The sequence below is a fragment of the Podarcis cretensis genome, assembly GCF_951804945.1.
Source record: "Podarcis cretensis genome assembly, chromosome: 2".
NCBI lineage: Eukaryota > Metazoa > Chordata > Lepidosauria > Squamata > Lacertidae > Podarcis > Podarcis cretensis.
In genome coordinates, this window is record NC_137171.1 from 120,173,494 (window position 1) to 120,183,523 (window position 10,030).

General features: G+C 44.3%; 1 protein-coding gene across 1 annotated transcript; it reads left to right on the forward strand.

The window, feature by feature from the left end:
- Positions 1 to 992: 992 nt before the first annotated feature.
- Positions 993 to 9,613, forward strand: LOC307206670 (vomeronasal type-2 receptor 26-like; the record flags this gene model as incomplete). The annotated part of the gene is made up of 6 exons (XM_079959966.1): positions 993 to 1,207; positions 1,630 to 1,921; positions 2,362 to 3,174; positions 3,592 to 3,819; positions 7,203 to 7,329; positions 8,359 to 9,613. The coding sequence occupies 6 exons, from the start codon at positions 993 to 995 to the stop codon at positions 9,267 to 9,269; spliced, it is 2,586 nt and encodes an 861-aa protein (XP_079816092.1). The 3' UTR covers positions 9,270 to 9,613.
- Between the last annotated feature and the right edge of the window lie 417 nt (positions 9,614 to 10,030).

The window sequence follows — 10,030 nt, forward strand, 5'->3', positions numbered from 1 at the left end:
ACCAGGCTCTTCGATCTTGAGTTAGACTGCATATTACTCATAGCTGAATTTCCTAAGCCTCTTAAGACGTTGTCCACTGAATTGCTATAGTGCAAAATGAACTTAGCTAAATTAGAAGAAAAGGGACATTAAACTAACTACATGAAGGACATAGATAAAAAGTCATATGGAAATCTGCAACGGTGTGACACACAGTTTGTGGAAGAGAAATATTTCTGGCATGTGAGTTTTGATCAGGATTAAAAGTACAAGACTGGGAGAAAACTTAGTACATGGAAGGACATGACTAAGTGATATTAGGTAGTCAGAAACGAGCTAAGCCAGACACCTCAGTTTGATTAATTATTATTATTATTAATAATAATAATAATAGCGCCCATTGGCCATAGATGTCAGGGTGGTTCACAACATAAAAAGACAATGTAAAAAAGACAAAATACATACTAAAGAAGACACAAACTAACCAATAATGCCTCCACCAGAAGACATTTAAAAGGGCATTGGATGTCAATCAGCCAAAGGCCTGGTTAAAAAGGAACGTTTCGCTCGGCACCTAAAGGTGTACAATGAAGGTACCAGCCGAACCTCCCTGGAAAGCATTCCACAAATTGTGTCCTTGAGTTATTCCCCTGGAATCTTTGTGAATCCTCTAAGCCCCTCCAACTCTGCACCTGCCCCTCAAGCCACACAGAGACTTCAGGTTGTTGCAAAGATGAACTTCCTCCCCCTTATAATTATCAAAATCATAGTGATTAATTCTGCCTTGTTCCTGAGGAAAAAGTTGATGCACAGAAGATCACCTGTGTCAGAGACAGACTGAGTCAATACTGAGAGTAAGGGGGTGGGGTACCTCTGTGTGAGGTTTAATGGTTCTGAAGCTATAGGTGACCACTACCCATATTGGATAAATAAGAGTTTTTGGGCTTCTTCTGATGTAGCTGGCTATGGGGGAGAGAGGAACACTCGCAAGAGAGGTGTAGCAGTCAGTCAGAATGAGATCCCAGATGCTGATGCTGCTCATTTTGCTTGAATCCTGTGGAAACCTGAGGGCAAAATGCCCCTTGAATCTAATCCGGGAAGGAATCAAAGCACAGAATTATTTCCAGACTGGCGACTTCCTCATTGGTGGAATAATATCTCCAAATGTGTTTGGTCTACAACTTCCATACATCTTTTCACAGCCCCCATTAACCAAGTTTAAATATGAGTAAGTAATTATATGCAGAACGATGTCACGTTTTAGTGGTGAGGTCTCTGTGGTCTTCCAGATATTACGGGACTGCAGCTCCCATCACCCCTGATCACTGGCCATGGTGGCAGGGGCTGAAGGGAACTTGAATTTTGCAGCAGCTAATGGGTTGCATGTTCCCAGACGTGCTCTATTTTTACCTTCTGTCCCCATGTTGCAACAAGTGAAAATCCAGACCAAAAAGATTTATTGGCAATGTTTCTGAGTTATTTTAAAGGAAATTCCAGTGATTTCCACCCCCACACTGTTTCCAACTGCTGTCCTCCTGCTATGTGTGCATGGCAGCCCTAAGGCAGACCATGATTTAGGGAATCAAATACTATTTATTTTCATTAAGTGGTGAATGGTTTGACACATTTTATTTGATTGATTTCTTACAGATTGTCATTTAGGTTGTTCTGGCATATCTTGTCCTTCTTGTTCACCATCCAAGAGATCAACCGGGATCCCAGGCTCTTACCCAACGTCACTCTGGGCTACAGCCTCTATGAGAACTATTACAATGCAAGGATCACTTCTGATGCCATGCTAGACCTGCTTGCAGGTGGGGAAAGCAATATTCCAAACTATCGCTGTGGAAAATGGAATAATATCTTGGCTGTTCTTGAAGGAGCCAATTCCATCATCTCCAAAGTGATTTCAACCACATCAGGCATGTACAAAATCCCACAGGTATGAAGGGTGGGGCATGGAGGGACACAAAAGAGGTTCAACAGCAAAATAAATTCTCATTATCGTCAGCAGAGTCAAAAAGAGGCATCAAAGAGGGAGAAAATCCTGAGCTATGTTAAGCTAGATAACTCAGTTGTTTAGAGTGTGGTTCTGCCAGCGTCAAGGTTGAAGGCTTGATCCCCGTATGGGACAGCTGCATTGCAGGGGGGAGGACAAGATGAACTTCAGGGTAGCTTCCAACTCTACAATTCTATTATTTTTCAACACAGAGATTTTGCTAGTTTTGCAACTGCCCAAAGTTTCAAAGTAAAAGTATCAGCCCCAGACAGAAAAATAAATAAATAAAACTAGCAAAATATTTGTTAGGTATTAAATATTTCAGGCTAATCCTATACTTTGCTCTGAAAATGAAACACTATATTTTTTCTTCCCCACTTCAGATTAGTTATGGCTTTGTACCTGGGGTTGTTGATGAGAACACCAAAGTCCCTTTTGTCTACCGTACCGTCCCCAATGAAGAAGTTCAGTACTTGGGGATTGTAATGATGCTCCAGCATTTCGGATGGACGTGGATCGGCCTCTTTGCTCCAGAGAATGAGAATGGAGAAAGGTTCTTGAGTGCCTTGACATCTCTGATGGCCAGCAATGGAATTTGTGTTGCCTTTTCACTAACAATACCAGACAGGACTGAATCTGGGAGGTTCAGACTAAGTGAATTCATTGCCCTACGGAGACAGACCAATGTATTCCTTTACTATGTAAACAGTCATACAGCACTGAGTATCCTCATGGCACTAGAAGAAGTACTTTGGAAACAAGAACTTGGGTCAAAAGTATGGCTCACAACAGCTTTTCAAGACATTGACATGTATTTGCTTTATGGTCCCAAGTCCTTGAAGTATATCCATGGTTCATTCTCCTTTGTAATGAAGACCAAAATAAGGAGCAAACATGACTGCTGTAAATCATCGTCCCATTTTTTTAATCTGTTTCGGCAAAAAGCATTTAGTTGTGCATACTCAAAGCACGTCCTCGCTGTAAGAGGTTGGACAAGATGCAGAGATGTGGAGGATCCAGAGGAGCCGCCTGAAGAGGAGCTGCAGACTGTTCTGTCTCAAGACAGCCACAGAACATACTTCAGTGTCCAAATCATGGCACATGCTTTAAATGTTGCCTGTTCATCCAGATCAAAGCAGATGTTGATGGCGGGTGGAGGAGAGCAGTTGGCATGTCAAAGGCTACAGCCATGGCAGGTATTTCCTTTCCTTTTCTAGAAATCAAAGTTCTTTCTACCAACTCTGCAGTAATCATTCTCATTGATTTAGACACGAATGCAATATCAAGGTGGTCTACTGCAATAAAAACCTAAGACCATATAATAAAAGCATAAGAAGTGAAAACAAGTTAAAAGCAGACGTCCCTCCACCTGGAGGGTGTCTGTTTAGTCTTGCCAGTAGGAGAAGTTGTGGCACAACAGGAGTTTTAAGTTCCAAGGAAGCAGGGATGAGGCATCTAAAATGCTTTCTAAGTTCTGGTGTTCAGTCCTCCGTAAATGCCAACGAGGCCAGGTATGCCAGGATTGGGAGCTCAAAGGGAGAATGTCCAAAAGGCTCAAAGGGATGAGATGTCCAAAATGCTTTGAAATGCTGGTGTTTTCCCTGTCATTCCAGCTTCACCCTTTCTTAAGAGAAACCCGGTTGTTGAACACTTCCATGGGCGGACTGTATTTGGGTGAGAATGGGGAGCTGCCAATCATGTTTGATATTGAGAATTGGGTGGTGCTTCCCAATGAGTCTTGTGTTAGAGTGAAAATTGGGAGTATAGAGAGAGAGGCATCCACTGACTTGAAGCTCGCCATTAACCCAGAAGCTATTGTGTGGCCCAAGAGGTTCAACCAGGTAAGAGCCCCTTTATTCCACATGATACACATGAAGATCTAGTAATCTGTCGAATTCCCAAGAGGAATTCAGGTATAATCTTTTGGAAGTTTGGCTGATGCTTGCATTATAATTAATTAAGTAAATTATTAAATGTGTATAATGCTCTTCATGTGCAGATACACACACACCTGTAAGTATGAAAGTATGTATGTATGTATGTTTGTATGTATGTAATTTTTTCATATATTGTGGGAGCCTTTTTTGTGGAACCTGATTGAGCTGCACAATATGGTCCATGGCAAATCCAGCAACAGAAAAATTCCTGTGGTCCCCACCTTCCCTGGATGCCCTAAGCACGTGCTTATTCTGCTTAATGGTTAATCCAGCCCGGCCCTGCGAGATCTCATGAGAACATCGCAGAGCCCACGCAAGAGCATCCTGGTGTTGTAATCTTCCAAGCCTGGTCAGAGGAATGTGCCATTCTCCAGGCACCCGGCTAAGATTACTTGTTGACCTCCCCTGTCCGCGACTCCCGGCAGGAGACAGGCGGGGTCTCTATCGGCGATTCTCCTCAAACGTGAGAAGAACACACCACTCTCCCAGCTCCGGAAGGTCAGGATGGTTGTGCAGGAGCCATTCCAAGGGGCTCATTCGAGTGCAGTGGAATTTTGGTTCTTGAACTTAATCCATTCCAGAAGTCGGCTCAGCTCCCCAAACTGTTTGAGAACCAAGCAACGGCTTCCAATTGGCTGCGGGAGCTTCCTGCACTCAATTGAAAGCCTGCTCAGACGTTTGGCTTCCGAAAAATGTTCACAAGCCGGAACACTTGCTTCCAGGTTTGCAGCGTTCAGGAGCTGATTTGTTTGGGAGCCAAGCCATTCAGGAACCAAGGTACCACTGTATATAAATTTTTGCATAAACTATTCCTTCCCCAGAATGTTACCCCTGCATAAGAAGTGATCATACTCTATATTTAAATACTGCTCTTCATCAGAGTGTTTTATTGCTGCTGTTCTGGGATGGGATTTTTCTTTTCTTTTGTTTCTGCATCTTTTGCCCTGTGCCTTGAGAACTTGTTGGGTTGTTTCCAAACTCTATGAATCAACTCCATTGACACAAATACTCGTGGCAAACAAATACTTCCCCTGTATGCACCTTCTTTTTTATTATTATTAGACTGTGCCTCAGTCCAGTAGTTCAAAGACCTATGTATTAATACTCTTTTCAGTACATTTCCGAGCACAATACAAAGTGTTGGTGCTGACCTTTAAAGCCCTAAACCGCCTCAGCCCAGTATATCTGAAGGAGCGTCTCCACCCCCATTGTTCAGCCCAGACACTGAGGTCCAGCTCCGAGGGCCTTCTGGAGGTTCCCTCCCTGCAAGAAGTGAGGTTACAGGGAACCAGGCAGAGGGCCTTCTTGGTAGTGGTGCCTGCCCCGTGGTACGCCCTCCTATCAGATGTCAAGGAAATAAACAACTACCTGACTTTTATAAGACATCTGAAGGTAGCCATGTTCAGGGAAGTTCTTAATGATTGATGTTGTAATGTATTCCTAATCTTTTGTGGGCAGCCTCCCAGAATGGCTGTGGAAACCCAGCCAGATGGGTGGGGTATAAATAAATTGTTATTTTTATTGTTATTATTTAAAAAGCAAACACAGCAGGGAGGCTTCCATATTACATAATAATAATAATAATAGTCATAATAATTTATTATTTGTACCTCACCCATCTGGCTGGGCCTCCCCAGCCACTCTGGGAGGCTTCCACAGAGTCCAAAAATACACTAAAATGTCACACATTAAAAACTTCCCTGAACAGGGCTGCCTTAAGATGTCTTCTGAATGTCAGGTAGTTGTTTATCGCTTTGACATCTGATGGGAGGGCATTCCACAGGGCAGGAGCGCCACTCCCGGAAAGGCCCTCTGCCTCGTTCCCTGTTACCTCACTTCTCGCAGTGAGGGAACCTCCAGAAGGCCCTCGGCGCTGGACCTCTGTGTCCGGGCAGAACGATGGGGGTGGAGACGCTCCTTCAGGTATACTGGGCTGAGGCCATTTACATCAAGCATAGGAGCCAACTCCTAGGAGCTGTGGGGGCTTTGGCCCCCACATTAAAATATTTGAGGGGGCTGGGGCCCCATAAAGTTGATGGCCATCGATTATGTGTTGTGACTTTTAGAAGACGTCTGAAGGCAGCCCTCTTAATGATTGATGTTTTAATGTATTTCTAATCTTTTGTTGGAAGCCGCCCAGAGTGGCTGGGGAAACCCAGCCAGATGGGTGGGGTATAAATAAATTATTATTCTTATTGTTTAAAAAGCAAACACAGTAGGGAGGTTTCCGTTCTACATCAAGCATATAGCCAACTCCTAGGAACTCCTATTAGCCCCCGCAATAAAATATTGTGGTTCGAGGACCCGACCCCCGCGAAGTAAAATGAAGACACAGGGACACGTGATATAAGGTTAATGGGCTAGAAAAGGCCACAACTTTATTGATTACAGCAATGAAAAGGTATTGGCTTAGGCATTGGATCGCGAAACAAGTGGGTTTATTCACCAGGGGTTCATCACCTGTTGATGCTAATCCAACTATAGGCTCACCCCTGATGTCACCGAGGGTCGTGCCATGGCCTCCCGCCAAGCAGGCTTCAGACGGAATACACGACCGCCAGATTCCATTAACGGAATACCCCTAGAAATGGAAGGCATAGGCGATGGCCACACCTAGCACTTCGACACACCACAACACATTATTCCAATGCCTAACCTACCCACCAATACCACCAAAAAGTTGTGACGATTGCTACGAGGTAGGCGAAAAAACCAAAAAGCCTAATGCCAAATGGAAAAACTCCTACCAGGCCCCCCGGGCAACCGGGGCGACCAACCTAAGGTCCATAGCAAGGCCAATGACCTAAGCCCTAACTCAAAGGGAGTGGAGGGTGGGTGACTCGCCCAGGACGACAAAGAGAAATGAGGCCGGTGGGGAGGCTGGCACTGCAGCATAAAGGCTGCTGGACACGCCCCCCCATGGCACCTGGTTGGACAGCCACCGGGGGGGGCGTGAGTGCCAGCCAGGTGAGCTGGAGGCAGGGGGCAACGCCCCCTGCTAGGAGCAGTGCTCGGGCTCCCGTCCACCACCACTCCCCTCTCTTTCAGGGAGGAGAGTCTTTAGAGGGGACTGTGGCCCCATAAACTTGATGGGCATCAATTATGTGTTATGCGGCTTACCTGGGTCCCCACAATATTTTATTCAAGTTGGCACCCCTGACATCAAGGGTGCTTTCTTGTGGGACTGGAGACACTGCTGGGTTCTTTCCAGACTCTCTGAGTGAGTTCCATATGCACAAATATTGCCGACACTTCCCCTTAATGTGCCATCTTTTCTTTATGGCTAGACTGTGCCTCACGCCAGGTGTACCAAAAGGTGTCGCCCAGGATATGCCAAGGTGGTTCCAGAAGGAAAGCCGGTTTGCTGCTACGCTTGTGTTCCATGTGGGGAAGGGACCATATCTACACAAGAAGGTGGGTGACGCCACAGGAGATGGAATTGGTTGGGAGAATATGAATAGGGCAACATATTAGTCAGACACATTCTGGGAAGATTCTAAAGACATATTTGGATGCAGATCCTTTCTTGATTTTTAATCCCCTCCCGGGAAGTAATTTGAAAGAAATGACTCGCAGAAAGCAATCTCTGGGATGCAAATTGGGTTCAGCCTGCCCTGCCCATAAGGCACAGCTTTGGTTATTTTATAGCAAGCCTTCTCGGATCAGACAACCAGAACCACCCTCACAAAAGTGAATTAAAAATGTCTTTAAAATAAACGAGAAATAGTGAAAATTGCAATTCATTTAAAAGAGAGAAATTAGGTGAACATTACATTACATTGCATTTTAGAACAATTAAAAATTATGGGATTTCAGCAGGAAGTTATTGGATATCCCAGACAAGGTGTTTGAGAACAGCTGTAGCAGCTTGTAAAAGAGGAGTTCAAGATATTAAAAATAAATAAATTATAAGTTGTGTGTCCTTGTTTCTCAGTTTGATCCTTTTACATGGTTTGCATGTATTGTGGTATTTCGGTTTTTGTGACTTGCTGTTTTTTATTGATTTTTGATTTGTAATTCTTTATTGTACATGATAAGTGTAAGCTTTTAATCATTTGCTGATATGAAATATTACTGTTTACTATTTTTGAATTTTGCTTTATTTGATATGTTGTTTATTTTAAAGTTATGCTTTCATTATGACTTTTTGTGTGTGTATTACGTCTATGATCTTTGCTGTCTATTTCGTAGTTTTTTCAGCTTGTAACCCTCCTTCTGCATAGCAATATAGAAAGGCAGTATACAAATTAAAAGCGAAATGAAATATGGAAATGAAGTAGTGTTACTGCCCGAAAACTATCGCATAAGGAAATGTACCGAAGAAGCTTCCCTTTCTTACAATACATTCTCATTTTCTGATATCTCCCCTATGAGTGCATTTCTCGACATGTAATAGAATATGTCTGTAAGCAAAGCCAACGCCATTCCTTTTCTCCTCCTCAGATGCAGAGCGTTGCACCAAATGTCCAGAAGAACAATATCCAAACCAGGACCGAGATCACTGCATTCCGAGGATTATCACCTTCCTATCATATCAAGAATATTTGGGGATTCTCCTGAGTTCTTTGGCTCTCTTCCTGTCCTTAACCACAGGCTTTGTTATCGGGATCTTCATGAAATACAAGGAAACTCCCATAGTCAAAGCCAACAACAGGGACCTCTCCTACCTCCTCCTTGTCTCCCTCCTGCTGTCCTTCTTGTCCTCCTTCCTCTTCATTGGCCGTCCCAGGAAAGTCACCTGCCTCCTTCGACAAACGGCCTTCAGCACCATCTTCTCAGTTGCTGTATCTTCTTTGCTGTCCAAAACCATCATGGTGGTGCTGGCCTTCCTGGCCACAAAGCCAGGGAACAGGGTGAGGAGATGGTTAGGGAAATGTCTGGCCAACTCCATTGTCCTTTCCTGCTCCAGTGTCCAAATGGTCATTTGCATCATTTGGCTGGGCATCTCTCCCCCATTCCCAGACTCCGACATGCATTCCCAGGCTGGAGAGATCACCCTGCAATGCAATGAAGGGTCTGTTGCCATGTTTTATGCTGCCCTGGGTTACATGGGCTTCCTGGCTGCCATCTGCTTCACGGTGGCTTTCCTGGCCAGGAAGCTGCCTGGGGCCTTCAATGAAGCCAAGCTGATCACCTTCAGCATGCTGGTCTTCTGCAGCGTTTGGGTCTCCTTTGTGCCCACCTACCTGAGCACAAAGGGGAAATACATGGTAGCCGTGCAGATCTTCTCTATCTTGGCTTCCAGTGCTGGGCTTCTGGGCTGCATCTTCATTCCCAAATGCTACATTATTTTGCTGAGGCCTGATCTGAACACAAAGGAACACCTGGCCACAAAAACTAATGTTGTTGCCTGATTCTTTATATGTTTATAACTGTTTTCCTCCTGAGTTGCCTTGGGAATGAATGTATCTCCTTAGATAAAGTTTGTTCTTAATTTTTCATTCATCTTGAATGATGAAAGGGCATCATTGAATCACATGCCTGGAGAGTTTTTGGACATACAACTTTTAGGGATAACCCTACCTGTAGAGTCTCCTGGAGTGCAGCCTCCCTCTTCATACATAATTATCATTCTCTACCATATCCAGTTTGCATGTTGACATGACCCACCTTCCTTTCTTCCTGAGTTCATACCCTAAGCCTAAATAATAACTTAGTGTAACTTGAAATTCTGCTTCTAGTATTAAAAACAGCAACTGAAAAACGGAATGTCACTTGAGTGTATTAATGCTTGAATGAACCTTCTTAAGGACCTTGGAGCTGGACCTAAGTATCTGGTTTGGACGATGGATGTGGAGACACTCCTTTAGATATACAGGGCCAATGTCATTTAGGGTTTTCAAGGTCGGCATCAACAAATGAATGTGGCAGCTGTCTGTTTGGTGGGAGTGAGAGGGGCACCACGATAGCTGGAGCCAGAGACAATGATGGAGAAGAACCACCACTTGTAAGTAAGAAGGCAGGTGAGTGGTGGTGGCATGAAGGCAGGTTGAGATTAGTGGGGTAGTCCCCACTCACCCCCATGGAGCAGACTTCTCACTTATTTGCACTGTGCTTCTGGAGAATGGCAGGATCCATCCTTTTTGTTTCCCTCTCTTATATAGCACCAGCACTC